Source organism: Echeneis naucrates, chromosome 7 (assembly GCF_900963305.1).
Source record: "Echeneis naucrates chromosome 7, fEcheNa1.1, whole genome shotgun sequence".
Taxonomy (NCBI): Eukaryota; Metazoa; Chordata; class Actinopteri; order Carangiformes; family Echeneidae; genus Echeneis; species Echeneis naucrates.
Genome location: NC_042517.1, coordinates 15,986,517 through 16,013,007, shown reverse-complemented (window position 1 = coordinate 16,013,007; position 26,491 = coordinate 15,986,517). Strand labels below are relative to the sequence as shown.

Sequence of the window (26,491 nt, the reverse complement as noted above, 5' to 3'; positions counted from 1 at the left end):
TTAAAATCCTGTTGCCAACTACACAAATACAGATAAGTCATGGGCAAAAACTCAGAGTTTACAGTAAGTAGCACAGTGACGTGAAGACACGGCGAGGGGATGATTAAGATACCTCATTAAACATGTGACTTGCCACACATTTGCAAGTGGCCTCTACACTTTTGGCCTCTTGCCTGTTTAATTCACAGCCATAACAGGACTTTCATTTGTCTGGGTGCAGTGCAGTAGAGTAGCCCAGAGCATTTACTGTAAAGGAAGCAGCCACAGATTGGCAATTAGGGCAACACACACACACACACACACACAGAAGAACAAGGGGGTTTACAAACCTGCCTGTGGAGATAACTGTCTGACTGTCCCAGAAACTACTGAAGCCTACTGTAGCCGCACTCAATGGCATCTTTCACTGCGGAATCCAATTGGCAGTTCTGCACAACAACCAGGGCAAAGCTGAGCTGGAGTCCATCTTCTGCTCTCAGTCCATTTTTACCGACCTCTGACACACCTCCCCTAACAGAGGGAATTTCTAACTGCTTGTGCTGGAAAAAAATACTCCTGCTCTTTCCATTCCCACAGGGGGTGGGGGAAGGTCCGAGCTAACACAGGTCTGCTTCATGAGTCATCAGCACCCAAAGCCTGAAATAGCATTTTCTAAACAAATTTCAATCATGCTTTGTCCTGAGAGGCTCCAATGTAATGAGGATTACACAATTAAATCTTCTGGATCCAGACTTGATCACTCTTTGTACTGACGAAGGGTTTCTGAAGCGCAAATGTATTGATTATTTTACCATTTATTGATTGGCGGGATTAACCGATCATTGTGGTGATCTAGACCAGTTGAAGAATGGTCCTCTGGTTGACATGCATGATTGATGAACTGCTGACTGATTAACGCATGCCAAATAATTTGTGTATGCCACCGCCAAATGAGCAACCCCACACACACTTAAACACCCACATGCATACGTTGTTCTGCCGCTAAGCCCAGTCGCTTAACTTTCTAGAAACACAACCGTGGCACAGGCCGCAAAATTACTAACACTTAACTCATGTCAGCATTGTTACCGTTACACTGTGATCTGCCAGCATTCTAAAGCGTGGTGCGAAGTGCTCTTCTACGACCACAGGAAAACATTGAGTGACTACAAAAAAAACACTGTTGACCAAATCATTCCTTTTCCCGAATAAAACACAAGCCACACTTTCACAGGGGACTAAAAACACACCTCTCAAAGCCACAGAATTACACCTCTGGAAAAGCCAGTGTGCCCCAGCAGAAAAACAGAGGGAAATGGCCTATGAAGAGCACTTGAACTGTTGACTGTTGCGCTGACAAAAATAAATAAATAAATAAATAAATTTGAGGGCATCACCGGGGTTAAGATGTTAAGATATGTCTTTGACTATTTCCGTCTCTGAAAAAAATTATCAACATCTAAAATAAATAAATAAATCATTTTTCAGACCAACGGTCCGTCATCTGAAAGTGCTCTATTTAAATAACAATAACAATTATAATGTAAATAAAAGGGTCTCTTTTAAAATTTTCCTTGATAAATGAGGAGATGGACCATTCCACTGTACACAGAGGAAGACGGATTATACAAACTTGAATATGTAAATACCCACTGGCTTTCTCTGAGACATTATATTTTCTGAAAATGAGGAAGTTAAAGCATGAGAGAGTAGTTTCATAGCTTCAGTTGTGGTTAAGCCATTCGACTTTAAGGGTGTAAGCGTTTTCTTTTTTTTTTTTTCCTAGATGAACGTGTGAGTGTGTGTGCAAAGTTTTATGCATTTTCTAGAAAACATTTCATCAGAAAATGCACGTACTCATTAAAGTTGACAATTAAAGTTGTCTCTGCCTCGATTCTCTGTGAGCCGTGTGGTCACATTAGGTGAGATGGATGGGTGCCCACCACACCACCCTGCATCTGCTCCAGGCAGGACGGATGTCAGCATGTGGAGGGGAGTGTCTACGAGGCTGCTGACAGTCAAAGGGTCTCAGAGGGGGACGGCCGTGCCCAGCACAGGTCAACACGTTATGCGCTCCAGTCTGGTTGGTTGAATCCAGAAAGGGTGTGGTGACGTAGAGGGCTGGGTTGATGAAACTGGAAGGCTGAGGGAGAGGCACAAGTCTCTGCCCTGTCACTGCCCCTCTATGCTGCTACACACTGGACTTTTACCAACAAACACACAGAGACAAAAAGGTCACCGTGTACTCAACACTGATCTTTGACGTCAGAATCGTTTTCAAAATGTCACTTGGCTCCTGAATAGCAGCATCAGCAATGCGATGTCTCCAGCAACGAGCATTTGAAGTGAACATCACTGTCACTGTGTCTAGACTTATGAACAAAGTGACACAAGTTCACTGGGTTATAGATTCTTTGATGAGTCACCAAAACCTGAAAGCTGAGAATATTTTTAAATACCAGCCAGGGACTAGACTTAATTAGCATTATTTGCAGGAACAGTCTTGAATGGAAACTTAAATGACTGAAACCCTTTTAACGTGAGGTTTGTGAAGGGCAGAATTAGCTAAGCTCTGAGAGCACGAGGCCAAGACATACGAACAACCATAAACACGCACACACATCTATAAATCACTGTACAAGGGGAGGCCTGTTATGGAAGCCAGGTGTAAACTAGCCGGACTAATAAAGGCTCCTATTTCCTCTCTAATGGCTTCAGTATTTCCCCTCAAAGCACTGCATTGGCCACAGCCGTGCTAGTGTACCCATACAGGAGACAATGGGCCTGCCAGGGTCGACCTATTATACACTTCGTCAAACATAGCAGGCCAGTCACACTGTCTAAACCTGAAATAGAATGCAAAAAGCTACATGCGCTGCAGTACATGTGCTCGTGTACATGCACATGTTCTCATAATTGCGCATTAACCATCGGACTCTCATGATTTACAGATACCAAATCTTTAATCAACATGCTATCATTGCAATCCAACATGTACTTCATGATGACGAGCCAACTAAGAAAAGTCTGAAGTGATTTTTTAAAATTAACAAGACAGCAACCTGATAACTGAGGAATCATTAATGAATAGCTCCTGAAAAACTCCTGAAAAAAATCAAGGAGTATCTTGAAGGTAATGCTGAATTACTAAAACATGCTGGGAGATACTGCTGTGATGAATCACCAGAAATGGGAAGTCTTTGTGGCACGAGTAACAAGCACTTTCTTCAGAAGTCAAACCTGATTAACTCTGCACCAGCAGCTTCTTTTATGCACATCCTGCACATCACACTGAGTAGATACAGTGGTCCCTCATTTCCACTCACTTCATGGTCATCTGAGCATGGCCCCTCTGTTCCGCCTAGCTAATGTGGTAAAGCCCTCTTCTATAAATGACCCCTAGGCGCTCTGTCAAGTATCTTTGCCTTGCACTTCATACAGGAAAGAGCTAAACAGAAAGGTAATGGAGGAAAGGAATCTAAAACTTTGCATAACTGTGAACTGTGAATTGTTATTAGAAAAGTTATTATTGTTTCCTTTTAATACTTTCAGTTCCTGTTTGTCACGTCTGACTTTGTAACTCTTACGTTAAGTACTTAATGTGCGTAATTTACACCAACATAAAATGCAAAATGCGCAGAAGAAATAACATTTTGCATGCACATTTATCATGAATCCACCGCGTATTGGGTGATTTAAGCTAGCGTATATACTGAGCTGCAGAAAAGCACAGTCTGCTGCGGCAGGAGCTCTGCTATCTGTCACCTCTAATGCCTGCAACAGCTCGTCTCTGAAGGGGGTCTGAGCGGTCTGAAGGACGAGCCGAGCACTGAGCTCCCAATAGGAGGACTGCTGGTAATGCTGTGACAAGATGTCAACATCAGGATTCCATGACGAATGTATGGAAACAGGCCTGAGCAAGAACTGCTTCTATTCTACCATTTCCAACTGCTTCACGATCACCACAATCTTTCTTTCTTTCGCATTAGCACATTACCAGATTTCTGCTGCCGAGAAAGATCAGTGAGGCTTTGTAAACTACAAAACTGGGAAATCGCTAAGAACAGCTTACTGTCCTGAAATTTACCATTTATGGTAGTTCCCCACTTACTGCAAGTAGCTCCATGTGTGCACAGGTACTGACTTTCCACTTTACGAGCAGACATTAAAGGCCCCCCTCCCCCTTTAATGTGAACATAGCAGGAAAAGATTTTCCCCTCAAAGATCCCTAAAGGAAAGTGCATTTTAAAAGAAAAACACGGAATAGTGGCTCACATGCACAGGTAGCCTTAAAAACCTGTGGGCACTGTACACGCACTAGGCAGAAATTCATTAAATGTCTTGTTACTGGCCACTGGACGCCATCCCTCATCCTGTCCTAAGCAGTAGGACACCACTACAAAGACACTATCAGCATTAACACTGAAACCTTGTAAGCTTTTGATGTGAGCGGCGGTTTTTAAAAGAGGAGACAACAATTAGATGCAAATGGTCTCGCTCGCTCTCCCCCCTGACTGAGGTCAGATGAAAAAGATACTAGTCACGACTCTGATTGAGTTTGGCAAGAGGGGGTTGTTTTTGGTGAATGAGCGTTTGTGTGTGATTTTTCTCTTTCCTCTCCTGTCTGATGCTAAAGGCTTATACAAAGACAACACACATGCTTGACTGGAGACAAAAGAGCTCCTAACATTTTCCGACTGACTGCTCAGACCAAATGTAAGTAAACGACACACGCACACTGAGCATAAGCACGCAAAGACATAAGGGCAAACCTACATACAAGAAGAAAAATGCTTGTGTCTTCTTGCTGCCCAGCCTGAAGAATGCAAGTCAAAGTTCAAACTGAAAGTGTAATATCAGACAGGAACTGTGTATTCATTCGGCTGCAAGATCAGACACTTTAAGACATGCAGACATCAGTTGAGAAAGTGTGCCACTGGTGTCTGCTCATCCATCAGCAGCTTTCACAGTGACCTGGCCTCACTTTTTACTTCCTGTTTCCGATAATTACGGCGCCAACGCCACAGGAAATGGCACCAGCAGCTCTAAGTCGAGGAAGTCACCAGGCTTCCCTGCTTGAGAGGAAGTTGTGAGTATAATTACCAGGGCGGTGAAGAACACTAATAAGGATGACTGTTTAATGTGGCATCTGCATGTGTGATGTGTCTGTGTGTGGGTTTCTCTGTTTGTGCGTGGCTTGGTCAGTATCACCACCAGTTGTCTGACCACTATGGAGCATTTCCTTCCCTCCGATTTCACTGAGGAATGAGGAGCAAACCTCAAGCATGAGTTTAATGAGTTCATCGGAGATCGACATGAGGTGAACGGAAAGAAAGAAAACACTGAGGCTTACCGGGGAAGTTTAAAGATGCAGAAATGCAGATGCAATCATCCAAACTAATGGCCCTCATAGCATGTTTGCTTTCACATAACAGACCCACCCCTGCATTAAATACTTGTGGACACTGTGGGCTAAAGACATCCTTTCCCTTGGCTTTCTCTAAAACTAAACCTGTCCAGACGCAGAAAAAAAACGGTGAAACATGACTCACTACTTTTTCCACTGCCCAGGGGGTTTTAGGATTTTGCCTTTCACACAAGGTTACTGTGTGAGTCTTTGTGCATTGGCCTTGAGAACAGGCAGCTTCTACATGGCAGCTTTACAATAAACACCAGCTTGCCAGATTCACAGTTCGATTGACAGGTAACGACCGATGGTGTTCCTTCATTTTCACTTTTCCCTAATGAGCGCAATTATGCTTTTCAGTTGTAGTCATTATGTTAATCATTCATGTCTTTTAGCAAATGTAGTTGTTGTAGCAAATCATCAGTCAGCGGGCACAGGTAGATAACTGGTTTATTTTCATCCTACTAAAAGCTCATTGAGCATCGATATTTCTTCTTATATTGTGGTTTGTTCCTTCAAAGCCGTCTTTCATGTGATATGTGTGATTTTGTCAATACACTGAATATATAAAATGACCCCACTTCAAGGACAGAAAAATTTGGTCATACTTTCATCACAGTTAAAAATAAATCCATCAAATAGACACAATTACGTGGATATATGTGAATTCTGCTTCAACACAAATACTTGGCCAACCCAAGAGGATCATATTGCTCTGTCACCAGTGAAGCCTGAGATGTTCCAGGAAATGTAAGCAGCTGCACAATGCGGGCGTCGTACTACCATATATATATGTCAGCCAAAACCCGTAGCTGCTTGGCTCAGCACCATGCCATTGATCTGGGTCAAAAGGTCGTTGATTAGGTGTAGAGTCTGTCAGTCTCTAGGCAATGCCACAGTGTCTGCCACACACTCGGCCTCGGCTCGGCTCAGACAGCTGCTGCTGGTTGTCATAGAAACACTCAGACTCCCCGCTCCTTAAGACAACTCCCTAGTCAGCTAAATTATAGTGTGCCAAAAAACCCTAAGAGACCGAACACAAACAGTAACATGCCAGCACTGAACAAGCAGTGCACCCGTGCAGGGCTTCGCTATCAGCTAACGTTTAAATCATCACCAAAATCACTGTCTTGTTGCCAAGTTATGACATCACCGAGGCATCACTGAGGCATCAATGAATGCAACCTCAGCCACACCTTCAGTGAGTGTGCATCTACTGGAAGTTGGAAGATTTTCAGAGCAAAAATAGCTGCTGCTTTATCGGAAAAACATCACAACGGCATTGAAGCCCAGAAAACACTGGCACTGTTCGCTTCTCACTACATTACTCACCACACATCACTTGCTAAAGGAGCCAGAGGGCTCAGCTCTCACTCTTAATTACACACTGTTGAATAGATGAAAGTGAAAACCAAACAAACTAGAACCAAAACACAACATATGCTGTACCACTCAGAAATTCCCTGAAAAAACACTGCAGGGAATCCAAGAACCAAGGCAGCGGAAAATTGCCCCCAATGCACGTTCTCAATAAAACATGCAGACTGCCATGTATATTTCAGAGGGTAGTGAGAATTAACCCACATTCAGCAGAGCTTATAGCCCACACACCCAAACACAGCCTAGACAGACGATTGGATTGGGGGAAAATGTATATTATGTATATTTGGTACAGCAGCTGCAGCACCTTCAACATACACACTAAAATATAGAAAAACCTAATAGGACACATGTTTAAGCAAAGCTCAAGTGTGCATATATAATTTCCATATAAATACACGTAGACTATTTCAGACAGATGATGAAGCAGCATTATCAACTCACCAGTTAAACTCAGTTTGCCATTTGCCTTCTGCTTTCCAACTCAGCCTGAAATCTCTGTAGATTGTTTCATCTCTTGCTGTTTGACACGAGCAGGTATAAAAAGAGAGACGCAGAGTCCAATGTGATCCAGCACTGAGCCACGAGGAGCAGGCTGTCTGAGGAGCCTGGATGTTTTATGAGTGCTCTCAGGGAGACGGCATGAGTCTGCTACTGCTGCTACTACTCCCGTTCCCTCGTCGACTCTCTCCCCTCCCTCCCCTCTCAGTTGTTCCTCCCCTCCTCTTCCACCTCCTCTTCACCCTCCACAGTGTCCCTGCCCCCCCCCCCCCCGCCCCCCCCAAAAAAAAGTGGTCCTCCTGTTCTGCTTTCTCCCTGTCCTGATCCCCACACCATTCAGAGCAGTTCAGCCAACTAAACAATGCCTCCGCCGCCGCCGCCGCTCTGAAAGGAACCCAGGAGCAGTTCTCAGCCGGCAATAATGCCTCCCAACTGTCACCATGGAAACTAATGACGGCCCAAGCTGCCAGCGGGAGGAGGGAGGGGGGAAAAAAAGGGGGTAGATAGAGAAGGAGGGAAGAGTTAAGTGAAAGAGAGATGAGTGGAGGAGGGAGAGACGAAAAGAAGTGGTTATTTGAAAAATGGGGGAAGTGTGTATCAGTGGGTGTGCCTGCACAGTTGTTGCAAGTGCGTCTGTGTGTGTGTGTGTGTGTGTGTGTTTGAGGATATGAGTGACCTGGAGAGGATGGAAGGTTTTGAAGGAATTAATCAGATTTTTATTGGGAACATTGTGTGTTAACAAGTGGATTTTTCCTACTCTGCCTGCAAATAATCTTTTTTTTTTTTTATTTCAAATTCTTTGCTAATCCACTCTAACCTAGTCAACACAATTGTGGAAAATGCTCCCAATTTCTTTTACACTGCCGGTTTCCTGCAGCCAACAATCCAAAGCATATATTCTGATTCAAAACCAGGATTTTTGCAAATAACTAGTGTTTTTTTTTTTTGCCTGAAATGGGTCATTTGCTCATTGTTCATGTCGATGTACCAACCTGGTGGTTCTTCCTGAAAATAATTTGCATTTAATTTCAAGTTTGCTATAATTATGACAACTGACAAACTCACGGATCATTTCATATTTTCAAAGTTCTTTTCTAAGAATTATTTTTGCATTTGTCTTGTGTAAATGATGAATGTTGCTGTATCCCTTGGGGAAGCACTTTACCGCAGGTCTCTGGGGAGTGCATCCATGTCTCTGTGCAACTTCCCCCCACTGACATGGGTATCACAAAAGCTGCCGGGGTGACGCACCCAAGCTGCTCCAACCCTTCTTCATATGCACATATAATTACAACCAACCCCCCTCTCCATATCGCTCGGACACCCCCCCTCCCCACTCAATAGTTTGGGGTGACATCGCCATGAAAGACGGGGTGACATTGCCCAACGCCGGCTCTGAACCCTCAGACGAATGCCACCAATAACCATGGAAACACTGCTGGAATATCCGCAGGTCCAAAACGATAACAGGGCTTTAAAAGCTGGGTATTTAAGGCGAGAGGAGTGGAAGAGAGGGAGAATGTAAAGAGGGGGATGGTAGACCGTGTTCGATTTAGATTCAGGAAATGCAGGAGCTTTAAAATTGGAGGTGAGCTGAGAGCAGCTGCGAGTGGGTTAAAAGGGGGCCTGAGTGATCCTCCTGTTGAAACAGCAGCAGTAGCTGCATCCTCCTGTGTGAACCCCCTCACCTGAAACAGCTTATTGAAGGCCATCTCTTGCTGAACTGATTGAAATTCACAACACAGTGAATTATGCATCACATTGGATGGTTTGGGAGGGGTGGTGTGGAAGGGGGGGGGTAGGTGCTGCTGTCCACAGTATTAAAACCGGCAGACCTGCTGAGGTGAAATATTCTCACACGAGGGAGAGATGAGATAGAGAATCTGTGCTGCAGCCACCCTGAGGGCCGGTCCAAATAAAGGCAGGAACCCATCTCAAATAAGAATGGAGCCTAGCCTTTGCTGGCTATCTAATAAGGCAGGGTGCTCGTGCCCCCTCTTTATACCAAACACAGGAATGTGAGCTGCGGTTTAGGGAGGAATGCTGAACCTCTGGCCATCTTTTTTTTTTTTTTTTTTTAACCTCTGTTTAGATTATGTGCAACAGAGATCGCTGTTCAAAGTAGACTTGGGCTTTAAAAGTGGGGAACTGGAAGGACTTCGATATCCATGTTACAGCCTGTAAGCTTCCAGAGACAGAGCTGGATTTGCTGACAGAACAGAGGATAGAGAAAATGAGGCGAGCTGGCACAGCTCTCCTGCCCTTCTGTCACCCTTTACCACTCTCACTAATTACAACAATGATCTCTTTCCATCCGACCAGAACGAAGAAACTGCACGATTATTCGGCGTCTCTGTCGCACATAAACCCGCTGGAATATTGACAAGTGACACTAGACTAAATCTTCACTGCTCTACTGACCCAAGGAGCGGCATCTGTCACACATCTGCTCTGTGGCATCGCCAACCGCACACGCTCCCTTCCATCCCTGTGTTACTCAGACGGAGATGGAAAATACCAATCATCCCCTGGTTTTTATATTAAAACAGGATGTGTATATTTTCCCCATTTAACCACAGAATTAAGAACAGACTTTTTAACCTGAAGAAAGATGTGTTTCTTAACTCAGTTCATTCAAACTGCCAGACGTGGCATGGAGACATGTATATGTTTGCCCTTCGGTCTAGGAAATCCAGTATATGATGTCATGCTTAACTTTGCCCACCCTTGTTCTGCAACAAATACAAAGACATATACACAACAATCCCACCAACAATACACTAAATACAGCACATCAGCACAGCCTGAACACACGCCATAGATCTTTCAAGTGGCTTACAAAGGACTGTGTTTAATTTGATCTGCGTGCACACACACACACACACACACACACACACACACATGCACACTTTTTATCTCGTCCCACTCAACTGCAGACACACCAAGGACTCAGTTAAGAGTCAGATGAGACTTGGTGCAGAATTCTGCAATGATAAATAAGTTCCTTTTAAATAGCTCAAATCAATGAGAGGTTGAACGCGACGGCACACTTGGTTTGGTTGCTTTGGCATGCACCCTGCAGATGAGAGCCGGAAGGAGGACACTAGGCTGTTGTCATGGAGACACTTCACATTCCACAGCATGTTGACCCACCTCCAGGATTTTTCCAAGAGAGCAACACAGACACACATGCACGTGAATAAATCCATGCACTCATACTACGACACACTCTGACAAACACACGCACTCACTTGCATATCAAAGCCTAAGCTGGGAAAATTACTATGTTCACACATCTCTGAAGGTCCAGGAGAGCCAGCAAGACACAACATCCAGACAAAGCTCAACAAAGTGAGAGAGGTTGAGGAAGGACACAGTCGACACAGCCGGCGTCTTCCTTTCTTACTAACACACATTCATGTTGACTCACTAAGCCCTCGGATCAGCTTTCTCAGAGGAGAACTGCACTCACAGATTCAATAGAGGGATCAATTAGAGCTCTCAGAAGGAAATAAGGTTTGATGATAGTTATGAATGAAGACAGGTTATATTGTGTGTCAGGGTTTAATTGTTGTGGACTAAAAGCATCTAAGATATTGACCCAGACGGTCTTCTTTACCTTTACTCCTCAAACATTCAGCAGCTAAAAACCAAAAAGATGTTTTACGTTGCTCTAACAAGCACATTGTCATTTTTCCTCGCTCAGGATTCAAAGCCTCTCTTTAAAGAAGGATTCATTAATATTTCACCCAGAGAATCTTTTAATTCATTATTAAATTTAAACCTGCTGCAGTACAAAGGTCTTATCTGAATTACAAAGAGGCTGGAGCTCAGCATAATCCGAGTGTCTATGTACCCCCCATAACAGACTACTAGAGCTGCTTTTCCACTTTGTTAGAACACTGCCAACTGGTGGTGGTGAGATCTAAATGTTGTATTTCTATACTGGTCCCAGATTGTCTGTGGGTGCCTGGCCCTGGGGGACGGTGGAGAAGGTGGGTGCAAAGTAGAAAGAAAAAAAAAAAAGCAACAACAAACAAACAAATGAAAAAAATAAATAAATAAAATCCCCAAAAAACAAAGACTGTTGGGTGGGAGAAATTAAATAATATCAAAAGTAACAAAAAGTAACCTGGTTTTATTAATTACATACTCACAAGGAGCAGCGATGCTGATATGGCTCAGTTAGAAAACAAACACCCAGTGGAATAATTAGAACATAATTGGGATAGACTTCTTTGTTTCAATATGCTGCATCTATGAGACTGAAGAGGGAGAATTTAGAATTAAAAAGCAGTCAGCATCTTAGTAATGATCTCAATGGGCCACACCGACCAGAAACATTTTCAGGTGAGAAGCCAGTAAAGAAATAAAATAAATACAATAGTCTTGTTATTGGAATTTGGTCTATGTCTGGAGGTTGGATTCTTTTATTCTGTTAAAAGCACAGATTAGTTGGGACAGTGCAGAAATAGTAACCCACTCATATCTCCATATGCTTTTTTAATCATGCCACACTTGCTTGACCAGCTTTGAGGTGCATCATTCTGCTCGTAGAACATCATTATGTGCTTAAAAAAGTGTGATCTGGCTTCAATGCTGTGCCGTATATTTCCACTGTGATGCACTGTAGTGCTTTGTTTGTCCTTGAGAACAGGCTTAAAAGGTGTGATTGAAGTGAACGCCCGTGTGATGGTTTGTAACTGTTAAAGGTGCGATCGTGCGTATATACGATTTGAGTGTGTGCGTGCATGCGCACGAATGTGTGTCCACCCACGGTGCTTTTGGTCATCTGATGAGCTGCAAGCTCATTTCTCCCTGCAGCGCCCAGATGGCCTATGATTATGCACAGCTCGGTGGAGATTACTGTGCACCAGAGATAGAGAGAGGAACTCAGTAAAAATAAAAAGCGCTCACAATGAAATGAAATGAGGGCACAAGGTATGCGGGGTGAAAGAAGCAGAGCGAGGGTGATGTCGATGTCGAACGGGCGGCTCAGTCTCCACAGAAGACAGAAACTTCAAGATGCCACAAACAACTCCATCGGAGTATTTACACAGTTCTGGTTAGTTGTCATCTTGGCAGCAGAACACTAGTGACAAAAATGATGAGTCGCCTCATGTTTTAAGAGCTGGTGGTGCATAGGGTGAGGTGGCAGGTGATGGATGATGTAGGTCTACATATGTTGGTGTGTATTTGTCTGATGGGAATATCTCTACAAGAAATACACATGAGGACATTTGTCACCAGCAGGGTTTTGACATGATTGATCGCACAATGGCAAGTAAAGTACACCCCAAAGAGCAGTGTGAAAAATGACCAACGCTTCACTGAACCAGTACCCTTTAACTCTGGATGCGTTTCCCCGGAGATCTGGAAATGTATCGAATCTGATCAACAACAGTATCTACTAAATGCTGTAGTCCATGTGCCGCTACACAAAGATTATGAGAAAACTAGATGTTGCAGTACCTTAAGTGAGAACCCAAACACTGCAGTCCCCCACTGGTGGCAGTTGCAGTGGTATGCGTGGCACTAAAAAACTGTAAGACCTTTGAGAGCAGAGGCAGAATGCAAAAAAACATCCAGAGCTTCCACTTGTGAATGAATGAAAACATTCATACCTCATGCAGCTCACTGAAACTCAGATCAGCACTCCGGTCATATTTCTTCCACAAAATAACACACAACAGTGATGCAATCCAATGCCGAGTCTCATCTAGAGAACAGAGCCCCTAAAGCTATTTACTGCAATAGGGTTGAATCTTGTTGTGGTTATGAGTGATTTACCTTTAAGTGTATTGCTGGCACACTCTTCCAGAAGATTAGAGGAGGATGCCTGGCGTCTAGCTGTTTTGTTTTTGTTTATCACTTACAGCCTACAAGCAGAGTGCAGCAGCGGAGACATGCTGCAGAAGGCCAGCACAGTGTGTGTGTGTGTGTCCCAGCTAATTGAGTCACATCATTCAGCTATGAAGAGCAGCGTGGTGATAAAAGGCAGTCTTACAACCTACAATACGTGTACTTTCTAGAGAAAACTATTTACAATAATTTGGCTTCAGGCATATGAGGAGGCAGACAGAGAACAAGCCGACACGCATGCATACACACATGCACACAGACACACACGCAGAAGCCAGGCAGCCTGAGGCAGTTAGTTGTTTTATTACATTTTGACCTTTCAGGATCGATGCAAATCCAATGATGGGCTTGTTAGTGAATTAGGGATTCAAAAAAAAAAAAAAAAAAAAAAAAAAAAAAAAAAAAAAGCTGAAAGCCTGAAATAACTGTTTGAGGAAGATAATCTACAACTGGTTGCAGGAAGAGGATCCATCTGTGTGGATGTAGCTTTCATCTCCTCATTAAGTACAGGGTGTTACGACTGTCCTGTGATGAGAGCTGTGACTGGTGCAAGGCACGCTGGTAGTGGGTGGCACAGTGTAGCAGCCATGGGGGGCTCACGGGTTCAAATCTCAGGGTGACAGTTTGGAACAAAGGGAGGATCTAGTTGTCACATCTTAATGTGAAAAGGGAGAAATTCTCAACTTTGGGCGAAAATGCAAGTCACTGCAAACTGCAGCCATTTAAAGCTGAACGTCAGAGTCCAGGTCCCACCGCCATAAAATGGCGCTAAGTCATTACAGAGTCAGTGTGGTATAGCATGATAAATGGCTGATGGGTAGTGCAGACTATAATAGGAAGAAGGAGATGGTGGAGAGCCTGTTTTTGGCAGGGTGACCTTCAGTGTGAAGCACCTTAATGTCACCCAGAATGAAAGCAGTTTGGCGGCTGAGCTGCGGGTCTGTCTGGAGCCCAGAGACAGCAGACAGTGCAGAAAACTCCACAAACACAAAAGGTACCCAGCAGCAGCCTAAAGAGCTTTGGGACCAGAAGGGCCAGTGGCTCTCAATCTTTTTGGCTTGCGACTGTTTAACTGCAATCACTTCAAGCGAATACCTTTTCACTCTTTTTTTTTTTTTTTATAGACACGGAGAGGTTTTAGCCAACCAGTAACTCACAAAGACAGCAGAGTAATGCCAAAACGAAACATACGCTTTATTTCCCCTGGTTGGAGAGCTGACTCTTGGACTGAGATCCCTTCGTACTCATGCTGTGAGAAACCGTCAGTGAACCGTTAGTGTAAAGGTCAGGGTCCTTATTGAAGAGAAAATCATCATCTCCCTTCACTTCTTTCACTTGCTGTGTGGTGAAGTTTGCAGGAATGACATAACAGCGCCATCTAGTGGTTCAATCACTGCTGCACACTCAACACAGCAAGCAACAACGGACTGCAGAACTTTCCTGGAAAAACTGGTAGGCAACAAGACCACCATCTGATAATTAGAAAAAGGTTTATAGTCTCGCTTGTAAGTGCTGTTTCTCTTGCTTTATTTCATGCTACTGAGTCAGCAGTTCGAGTTGAAATTTTGAGTAAGATGACTCTCAAAGAACACAAGTTAGTAAGGAAAGATAAATCTCCATTCATAACAAATCGTACCACAAAGCCTTTCCACTGACAGCAGCAGCTTTTCTCATAGTAATAGCAAGAGACTCCGGCAATAAAACTCTCATAGAGGTTGGGATTGTTGAATGGTGAATGCCCGCATCCAAAGCAGAAAGGCTGCAGACAATACAACTTTCACTATCTGCCAGTGCTTTATAGAGCACTAAATGAGAGCCCTGTTCAAACAGTCGTGCCATTTAAGGAGGATCTTATCTGTGTCAGGCTAAGACTGGCAGTGTGAAGGAGAAAAGAGCAGAGAAACTTCTTTTTCCTGCTTTTTCCTGACAGACAAGGCACGAGGCCTGCGTGGGTGTGTGTGGATCCCACCACGGCATTTTAAATATTTAGAAGGTCTTACAAATGTTGGATTTTAGCAGCCAAACCGTGCACAATTTATTTGTAAGAATAACATGCAGGCTTTAAGGAAGGAAGAGGAAAGGCAGAGAGAGACAATAGTTAATGACAGCAGAAGGGCAGAGCAGGAGGGGGTGGAGGGTGGGAGGGCACCCATGGGAGAGAGCATGGAGAATTTAACACAGGCTGCCTTTGTTAGCTGCAATCAGCAAGACTAGGAAGACATTTACAACTTGGTTTATGGCTGTATCAGGTGAGTGAGTGGTGGAGTGTGTGTGGTGATTTGGGGTGGGGGGGGGACTAAACATAGCTGAGAGGATGTAAAGTCCGCGGGGAGCAATTGTGATTTTGCAAATATACAATTAATATTTCCTGAAGCAGTATTTTTGGTAAGTGTCCTTCCGTTCCGGCAGGAATAGAAATCAACCTCAGTAAATAAGAGACGGGGCCATCGATCGTATTTTATTCTCAGAGGGACTGTTTTAACAAACACCATCCATGTAATGCAAGAACATACCAAACATACCTCACACTGTCCTTTAAACAATGTCCATGTTTGGCTCCCTCGTGCTGCAGCTCTGCAGCTCAATTCACAGATGAGCGTCCTTGAAAATCCAACCATGGGGAGTTTTTATCCAAAAATAAAAAAAATAAAAATCAGCTCATAGCCAGGATCCTGCATTAGATAATGTAACCTTGACAAAAAAATAATAAGCTCAAGTGAGTTCCTGGAGGATTTTTGTACCACTGAGAGATACATACAGTATATATAAATATACACATTAATCTTTGACACTTCCATTAATATTTCACATTCTTCAACGCGAACAAGTTTGTTGATGTGACTGGTGATGATGCCAAGGAATCACAGCAACAGCGTTTTACTCTGCACCTCACTACTCCCTGACTTCAGCCTGTTTGTGGCACTAAGCCAAATTCATTCCTACTGAAAATGTAAATATTTATGAAAAGGTCAACATGAAGTTTCAGCTGCATGCGGCGAATTTTAGCAGTGAACGAGGCAAAACTGTATATTTCTTTCCACGTACAGGTTCGTTGGAATAATGTCAGGACTGACTCACAAGAGACGACAGAGTTCATGTCAGACACAATGAAGGAAGGTGTCACTCAGTACAGCTGCGTGGCTCATTGATGTATGTTATATATACATGCATTTGTGAATAACTCGAACTCATCCTTATTTCCCCTTTCCCTTAATTCCCTAACTTTACCCTTATTCTGTGTCTTTGTATTATTATTTTTTTTTTTTTAGTCTGTGCTGTTTGAACAATGGCCATTGTGGGACAAATGAAGGAATTTCAATGAGTGAAATTCTTTTTTCTACCTTTATTTCATTGAGTAACTAGCGATGAGGCTGACAGGAAACAGGGAGCGAATCAGGGGAATGACCTTGCAGTACAAGTCCTGGGGTGCAACTGAACCCAGCAGCTATTCTTTATATGGTTCCTATATTATTATTTTATAAATATATTAATCCATTACATATTGAGCTGGACGGTTGACAGACAAACCTGGCTATGCTGTTTCTCTTGAAGCTCATACCTCAGTCTCTTGTTACCGCCTGATCAATCGCACATATCAGTCACCAGACAGTAGACAGATTTATAAAATTGCTTTGCAAGGCTCTAGCTTTTAACTCAGGCTCCTGTGTTGCCAGAAAAACTAAAAGCCAGAAAGCAGACGTGCTCATTTAACCTAAGGGTGACCTCCACCTGGCTCGATCTTCTTTCTCCCTCCCTCCCTCCTCTTCCTCCCAGCCTGCCTCCTCTGCAGATCCCCCTGCCTCACCCCAGTGTGTACAGGAAACCCTGCTTCTAGAGAGCCTGCTCTTCTGATGATCAGAGAGGAAAAACACAATGCATTCAGTGTGCTAGAAAGGAGCTCAACTCATAAAATGCACACACACGCACGCACGCACACACACACACACACACACACACAAAGGGAGAGAAATAGAAAGGAACATGCTTTTACTATTAAGGCTTTTTTTTTTCTTTCCATATGACTTTCCCAGGAAAATCCCCCTCATCAGTGTAGGTCCAGTCCAGACAGACAGCAGACGGAGAGGAGAGATAGCTACAGACTCAGACACACAGAGGGCTGTGGAGAAACTGACCTTCTCATCCTGTAACTAAGTCAGAAATAAAGACTTTTAGGCAGCTAGACACCACTGAGCTGGGCTCTTTCTCTCTTCTGTTTGTCAGATCATTTTTTCCCATTTTTAGGCAGGCTACAGAGAGTCAGTCAATGACCCTGAATGAGCACACCCACTCAAAGAAGCTTAAAAGTAGTTGAGCATCTGGCTCACATGCAACTTATTCTATGTTGATGACCAGGATGAGATTAATTCAGTCTCTGGGGTAATGCTAAATATTTGACATGTCTATCCTTTATTGGGTGACACGGACTAATTCTGTCCATTTCTAGAAGGCCCCAACAGTTGGTACCATTTAGGAAATCTAGGTCACTTCCGTCCTCTGTGTGTGTGTGTGTGTGTGTCTGTGTGTCAGCCAGAGCCTACTATAAGCCAAGAGACCTCCAGTATAAACATATTGTGCAGGAAGGAGTGCTGCTCTGAACAGAAACATCCTAATACCAAGCAGCATTGGACTCAACACTCCTGTTGTCACGCTCCAACTCACGCTTACTAATCTGCTGAGGTAAACTGTCACTGTGATATTCTGATGAGGATTGTCACTTGTATCGGACTAATACTCAGTTGAATTTTGAAATATATAATCTGATACCACTGCCTTATTGCACACTTCAACTCTAATAACTTGACTGGCGCGCGATGAACGACCCACATTTCTCAACAAAACATAGTCTTACATGTTGCGTCCGAATGGAGAGAGCAATAAAGGTGGTGACAAGTTGTGACAACATCCTTTTAAAATTGCTAATAGTATATTGTTTAATACAGATTCAAACACAGAATCATTTTAAATACGCCCTCAAAGGAGTGTGGCTGAAAATGACTCAAGAACCTGTTAAACAAGTGTGTCAATGCGCATTTACCACAAAGTATTTGCTGTGGCTAGAGAGTGTAAGAGTAACAGCAAAACAATTCAGTTTCGAATAACACCCACTTTAGTTTCAGTGCCTCCAATGCTTAGTGAAGTGACCATGTTACAGTAAATGTGTTGCATTTGTGTTTCAGTCTTATCTTAGACTAGCAATCCTATTGAAGAGCTCTCTTCTCTAGTGTAAATGTGGATCTAAGGCCATTTAACACAGTCACTGTGACTACCTGGCATGATAACAGGCATTTACAGTCTACAGGAAGCTTAGGTAAAGGCTTGAACATGGAACTCCCATCATGCAACGCAGCACAAAATCTGAATAAAACACACACACACACACAAAAACTGCAACTCTGTCTTATCCAAAGTCTTTGCAACAGCAGGACCCACACATGACCACCATTAGGAAAATCAATGTGACACTCAGGCAGGATGGGATGGGAAAGAGCCTGAAGCTTCTGAATAGGCCTGGAAGTAAGTCATGCTGTCTCCCTAACGCTTTCTCTCTCTCTCTCACACACACACACACACACAAAAACAGAATGAGACATAGTCATGGAAGAGTAGAGCGTTTAGGGGATGTTAGAGATTGCTGCTTCTAAGAACATACCAAATGGTAGGATGACTGGCCTGTTTGTCACCGTGCGAATGTCAACATCAAACTCATCCATGCAACTGTAGCTTTCTAGGTTCAGTGCTATTACTTCCCCAGTGATTTAAAAAAAAAAAAAGAGATGTCTGGCTGATACATCTGTTTAGCTGATATTATTAGTTAAACAAGGACTTATCACAGACTTATCAGTATGATTGTATGTGCTGGGCAGTAAGCGACAAAAGAAGCGTGCTACAGAAATGCTCAAAAACAGCCAACTCTGCCCATCGGAGCACACTGCACAGTGCTGACAAAACAGAATAATATAGAACTCAGAGTTAAATGCAATTTGCCTTTTTATATTTATTTTTTGACAATTTTAGATGATATGTTAAGTTGCGTGTTGGATTTGTTTTGGCAAACAGGATTCTCAGTAATTTTGTCATTGACTGTATAGATAAAGATTAAGATAAATAATATTTGGTCTCTCAAACCTGGTAACCTCACACAGATGACAGGATGTTGTCTCAGTGAGTTTGAAATAATATAACAAATTGGAATGAATTAGACTCACAGACAAGACTCGGGAAGTGGAGAGATCTATAAACCTAATTATAGAGAAATGTACAGTTGAATCTTGAATCATGGGCAATAATTAGACTTAATGGATAGTGAAACAGACAAACTAGAAACAAAAGGATCCACAAAGGCTAACGCAAGGCATAAATGATTGATACTGTTAATTGTCAACATTGATAGTTACAGTTCATTTCCGGACTGAAGCCAAAAATATCAGAGGTGCTGCGCTATTGCTGCGTTACGCTGGTGTGTGACAACACAAGCCGAGTGTATGGCAAGAAAATGTGCACCTTCCATCAACAGTTCAGCAACTGAGGGTGCACAATATTTCAAGCTACACTGCCTCACTCGGGATTCGGTTACACTGGCCCTCCTCCATGGCTGAGCCAAATCAGACTGACACCCTGCCCTCTCTACTGTATCACTGCTAACAGAGTGTCGTGGGGTCTGTGACACATTTATCAGTGTTTATCTTTCTTTCCTGGATTTAAAAAGCACCTGTGTGCGCCGATTTTGCATTAACTCACATGCAAAATTAAGTTTTACCATTGAGATCCTCAGCAGAGGTATCGAAGCTTAAAAAAAAAAAAAAAAAAAATTAAAAGGAAGCCAGGCAGATAATATTCTCACCACCCTCCTCTTTAACTCCTGTGCGCTAGGTTTATCTAACATGAAGGGGAGATGTTTACATTGGCTTGGTTAAACACAGAGAGGCTCAATAGCTTTTGTTAATGATAAATAACCTAAACATCCAGCCGGGAGTTTTGCTGCCAAACCATCACCATTGTCCTGCATTTGCACAGGAGATGCATTGAGCCACATCTTTACAGAGTGAAGAAAAGTTTATGGAGTTGGAATCCAGTCCGAGGCTTCAGGTGGAACTCAAACTGAGCAGCAGGGTATCTATCCAGCCACAGTTTATTTGGGATGTGGTTTATTTTAATAGATTCTCTAAGGATTTGATGCAAGCAGGCTACAACCTTGCGACCCTCCCATCGTAAACACAAAAATAAGCATCGGGATGGTTGGATTCCCATGGTGTTGAAATAGAGTTGAGGGGACTTCAGGAAATAAAAAAAAAAAATAAAAAAAATCCATATGTCTCATCTGACAGCAGTTTAGTGTGTGTCTGGGTCGGGGAGGGAGTTTAATGCAGACAGAGCGATGAGGGGGCAGAGACTGATCTGGGACAATGTGGGAGAGAATGAAGGAACGGTTAAAAAAAGAAAAATCTAGAGAGAGCAAGGCCTTGGGAACGAATGTGTGTGTGGGAGAGAAACGATACACCGCTGGATTGCCGGAAAAAGAAAGTCAGCCAGGAGGACAGCAGATCGATTCCTCCCCAGAGTCCCACAACAAACAGTCTTTTTCTCTCTGCATAGCTCACCTCTGCTGCAGCCTGATATCGTCCCATCAGCAATTCGTCTCAACCCCCCCCCATCACCACCACCACACCCCCTCTCCCTTTTTGTCTGCATGCTAGCACTTCATTCTGTGGCCTTTTCTTTTCTTTTCTTTTTCTTTTTTTTTTTTTTAAGGTCTTGAGTTGTAGATGGATTTCAATTGGAGATTTGTTGTCACAGTAACTCACTGCCTGTTAGCCGATGGGCGAATTAAGCCAATTCGCCTCAGATCTGTCATCTACAGCAGCACACGACACAATGACCCGGACACCATTAAGAATGAACTGTCGATTTAGGAAGAAGAGCAAACAGTGCTGCTGCACCGTGACTGAGGTGGAATACAAGCTGAAAAGTTGGCTGTCTCATCATCATTAAAATCTCTATATGTGATGCAGGGATGAAACTATGACACACACAAACACCACAAACACAAAACAGTCCTCCTGCCAACTGTCCTCCCAGACAGACTTGCAAACACTTTCAACGCATCTCTAATCTCATAAGCTCGGCATCGACACACACACACACACATAGAGTACAGTACAGTACAGAGGAGGATGAGGACGATGACTCCTCATCATTATCATCCTCTAAAACAACATCCCAGTCTGTTGAATCTTTGCTTTCCAGACATACACAGGGTTAATGGTGAGGTCAGAGCTCCTTGACTCAGGGTTTGGCCCGGCTCTGCTGCTGATCTTGCCATGTCAGCTGAAGCTCCCCAACAGAGAGCTGAGAGCTGCTGTGTGAGTCTGAGCAGCAGCCGGACTCACACACAGCTCCGGACGGTGTTTCTTTTTTTTTTTTTTTTTTTTAGGAGGGGGGGGGGGGCTGGTGCGGGCCTGCAGCTGCCCCGCTGACAGCTGGCAAACTGTTTTTGTTTTCTTTTTTTCAAATCCTGTCCGGTTTGGAAACAACTTAAGAAAGAGGCAGCTCTTTTTTCCTTTTTTTTTTTTTTTGAGATGAAGGTTTTGCGGGCTGATTTACTCACCGGTGGCTGAAACCCCCTGCATCTTGCACAAAGTTGCTCTCCGGTCTTTCTCTGCTGATCGCGTCCTTTTCTCTCGGAGGATCGGGCTTCAACAGCGGCTCCTGCGTACGGCGGACTACACGCACGCACGCACACACACACACTACACAACACACAGACTGAGGAGCTCCTCCACTTCACTGCCCCCCTTTCCTGTCCGCCGAAAAACACACACACGCTCCGGGACGCTTCATGGCTTCCTAACGGACTCTGGAGGTTGTATCCCGGGTCATTTTTTTTTTTTTTAGTGCGGAGTCAGAGCCGTGCGCTCCTCTCCTGTCCTCTCTCCTCTCTTCTCTTCCTCTCCTCTCTCCTCCCTTTTCAAAAACACAACTCTCTCTGCTCGGAGCCGCTGGCAGGAAAAAAAAAAAAAAAAAGGAAGGGGGAATGCGCGCTCCCGCCGGCGCTGAGCGCGAGCACGACAGTTCCATTCATTGAGCGTGAAAGCAGAAGTGAAAGAGCAAGCACTTGAAAAAAGGAGCATCTTTATCTTCTCTGATTTTATTCTTTCTTCTGCTGTGGTGTTGATTCTTTAACGTTAATATAGGAGACACGATGCTGGGAGTCGTGGAGAAAGGAGGGGATGTTTCAGATGATGGCTCTGCATAGAATAAAACTCCACAGATGAAATGGAGGCCGGGAGATAAAAACTAACTGGCAATGTGTTTCCATGTCAGTGCTCAGGCTTTCTTCGGATCTCTTCGTTGATTATTTCCAGTTTCCAGCCAGATAAATGGAGGCTGTCAGCTGCCTTTGTGAATCATACCGTACTGACCTAAAAGGAAGTAAGAGAAAATAAATAGTGGAATTGGCAAAATTGTTATAGCCATAAAATGTAATTATTTGTTGCTTGTGTGTGTGTGTGAGGTTTGAAGTCTGATACAAGGCTACTACTCTGTGCTTTTGGAAAGTAACAGTACAGTTACTCAAGTACAGAACTTCAGTATACCCACTAATCCGCTTCTGTGCTGCTTTGTATTTCAATTACTGTTCGTTACCCAGAGAGCCGTTGTTTTTTTGCCTACACTTCTTCATTACACAACAACAGTTAGTAGTCTTTTCACGTTTTTGTAAAAAATGCTTTGCGTTGCTAAAGATTAAAACTGTGTTGTTGGGTTTTTTTTTTTTATCCTTTTTGGCCTGTGACCCAACAGCAGCATGAGGCAGGACCTTTCAGGTGTCTATGATTTGTTTGCATTACAGCCAAAATTGTAATTTACCCTCTAAATTTCTGTGATTACTTGATGCAAATAACAGTTTGAGATACTTGATGTTGTGGCAGGCAAAGGTGACGGAAAAGTCAAAAAATGAAACGCACGTTTGTGTGGCAGGATTTTATGTTTGAGACTTTCAACACATTTTGCTGATAATCCATGTGGGTATGAACTTTTCCTTGTTTTTGCAGTGTTTTCAGATTGGTGTGTTAATACGTTTACTTAAATACAGGACCTGTGTTTGTGTCGGTCCATATGCCAACAATGCGTTACGTCAGTGTTGTGACTAATTTCTACCATTCTTCCCTGCTGTATGCATTAACCCTCCTTACCCCTCTCTGTGTCTCTGTCCCATCAGCCCTCCATCTTTTTGAAGCCTGTGTCGACTCAGCTATGCGTCATTAACCCCTTTTTGTGGCTTGGGCTGGTGCTGCACACTTTCAGCAGCCTCAGATCAACACAGTCTGCCTCCCTATCTGGCTGCTTGCCAGGCAGAAGGCCACCACGCTGCCCTGCTCTGTGCTCTAATAAGCTGTATAAATACAGTGTATGTGTGGGAGCTACTACGGCAGCTGTCTGGCTGCTTTGTGATCACTTCATTTGCAAAACAGGTCTCCTATTTTGGAAATCCAAGCAAATATGAGAGCACAAGATTATCCCCTCCCTTCTGCTTTCACTGTTTTCTTTTTTGCTGTAGAAAATTGTTCTGAAGATGTCAGTGCAGTGTTTGAAAAGCTAAGAGTTCTGTGAATGACTGAATTCGTGTTTTAAAGAGACCAGTGCCCCTGTTAGTGCCTTCCAGTGCATGGAGCTGTTTGTCAGCCTGTCTGGGTCCATGCTGGTCCACAGAAAGCAGAACACTAAACAGCCCTCTGGGATACATCCTCTCCTTCGCTTCCCTGGGGCTCCTCCACTCATAAGCACAGAACAGAGCATCCCCAGAACAGGAGGCAAGGGGGAGGAAGAGGGGGAGTTACAGGAAGAGGGGGAAAGGTGAGAGACAGAGGGGCAGGAGAGTAAAAAGAAAAAGAAAAAAGAAGAAGAGAGCTCAAACTAAATGTAGCAGATAAAGAGCCAAGCGGATGCATTGGTGTGAAAGTCGACACAGATAAGTGTGAGATGAGGCACCTCGAGCTTTTTACACTTCTCAGAAACCATCGTGGTGTAAATGCCCTGTCATATGCCTAATCACACTCTTTGCTCTCTATTTCAGGGTGTGAATTGAAGACACCTACTAATTGAATCAGCACTTTGTTGTTTGACAGATGTAACCGTGGTTACCTGCCTTCTCTCGACCACACCAAGTGTTTTGTGTTGGCAATACCGACAGATCAATGAGTCACATTAAGAAGGGAGGACACACACACACCCCATGTCCAGTGTCAGGGCTCAAGAATGCTTTAATGCAACATGAGGCTGAGCTCACACTCCACGGGCTATAAAGTTGTTAACATCCTCAGAGACAATATTTCTGCTCCGGTCGAGCTGCTCAGAAACGTGTGTCTCCAGCTGGACATTGAGGCAGATCCATGTGACACGTGTTGTGTTGACGATTGGCACTGATCGTCCAGACCAGCTGATCATGGTTCCTTCAGGCTCCACGTGGATTTATCACATGACAGCGCTGGCTGATACACATAAAGAAGAGTCTTTGTATGTGCAAACACACGCGCACGCATTCTGCCTCTCTCTTTAAGACAAAAGTTTGACCTTAAAGTCACTTAAATGGACCCAAGCTGATTATGAAGGCATCAGTAACTGTAGTATGGAGACCCCAGGTGGTGAAATTTAAAAGTGCATGAGATGAGCTGTGAAACAGCTGTCCTGCAGTATGAACCTCCCTCCTTCCACAGTATAATCACAGCACCTGTATATTAATAGCGCAGGGCCGATGGCATGGAGTGAACCCCACTGACCCCTATTTCTTCTGCCAGTTGAGCCCTGGGAAGGGACCATGTAAGAGGAGGCTGGCAACAACAAAAGCTCTTCTGTTGCTGCAGTGATGTCACTGGTTGTCTGTGAATTGTCTCGTTCCCTCTCGCTTTCATTAATACGCTGACATTCAAATTCAATCGGGGGAGCAAACGTTAAACGGTAGCAATTGCTTTGTCTGTGCTAAATCACAGCTGTCTGTGGGTGACCATGACCCATAATGCAACCGTTTTCAGGTGTGTTTACGTTTTCTCCTCAATGCAAGTCAAATTTTCAGTGTGTTCTCGTACATTTTAAAAAGAGAGCGCGCATTCACCTAAAGGGCACATCACGAGATTAATACATGGCTTTTAGATTAATAATCATGAAGGATACCAATCAGCCTTTCTCTGCTGTTCCGTTTCATTCCATGATGGGAAGTGCAGATTAGTTCATACATGAAAAGTCTTGGCCTCCACTGCTTTAGTTTTTTACTATTCTTTTTTAAGAGCATAATCTCTAAATTCCCCAACATTATGAAAGTTGAACTGCCTGAGTATTATTTTGTTGTTAAAACTCCAGGAGTTAATCGACATGATTCCAAGAACCAAATCTCTTGAGAACATAAAACTCATCCTTATAAATAAAAGATGATTCACTTTGTGTCATGTTTATCATTATCACTTTAGGGCCGTGAGCAAGATATTTTGAATATAAATTTAAGCATGGGTTGTTTTTGAGAGAGCCCAACACCATTTTCATTGCGGAATTAATTGGGCAGAGCACAGGCCTCCAGAGCCTGGACACGAAGTGCTGGGTGTACCAAAGGTCAACAGAAACTGGGTGTGAGTGCGTGGGCGTATCTCCAGAAGGCAGAGGGGGGGGGGGGGGGGGTGTAGAAAGACTGAGGAGGGGGCATGAGGGAGAAGCAAGGTCTAAGCGAGACAGCAGAGAAAGAAGGGTTGGAGGGGGGAAGTGTTTTTGTGCATTGTGTGAAATGTGATCATGTCCTGGAGCTGCTCAGACAGCTGGGAAGTTCCCCAGCCCCCGGCTTCCAGCTGGGAACGCTCTAAGGGAACACTGCAGCAGACTGTATATCACCCTGGTTAACCCATCGTGTCCTGCTGCTGCTATGGAGCAGCTTTGAATAACAACACTGAAACACCTTGGAACTTAAGTCACATTTATTGATTTTAGCCAGTATGACTACCTTTACACAGACATACCACTTCTCTACTGAAAACAAACAAAACACTTTCATAGGATTAGTTCAGCAGTAATACGTCAGACTCAATTCGTCTTTTTCTTTTTTTTTTTAAACACCCTGACAAGTCAACATGTTTGTTTTCAAATCTGTGTAAAGGTCCCATGACTGAAAAACATGCATATGACATTTAGCTGTAATCAATATGCCACTAATCATAATGCACATTATTGATAAGAATACAGTACTGCATGACAATTCAAATAAATACCAACATACAGGTGAAGTTGTTATTTCATATAAAGATATCAAACTCTCATTATGGATCAATACTGAAACACAATATGACAATATAAAGTTTGCACAGCTAATTATATTATCACAATGCC

General features: G+C 43.5%; 1 protein-coding gene across 1 annotated transcript in view; it reads right to left on the bottom strand.

Annotated features, from left to right (window-relative positions):
• The window catches only part of fgd (faciogenital dysplasia), a 48,837-nt gene extending 26,764 nt beyond the window's left edge, over window positions 1-22,073 (bottom strand). The window contains exon 1 of the mRNA XM_029506236.1: window positions 21,735-22,073. Within this exon, the coding sequence (XP_029362096.1) occupies window positions 21,735-21,756 (22 nt within the window). The 5' untranslated portion in view covers window positions 21,757-22,073. The remainder of the gene's footprint in view (window positions 1-21,734) is intronic.
• Between the last annotated feature and the right edge of the window lie 4,418 nt (window positions 22,074-26,491).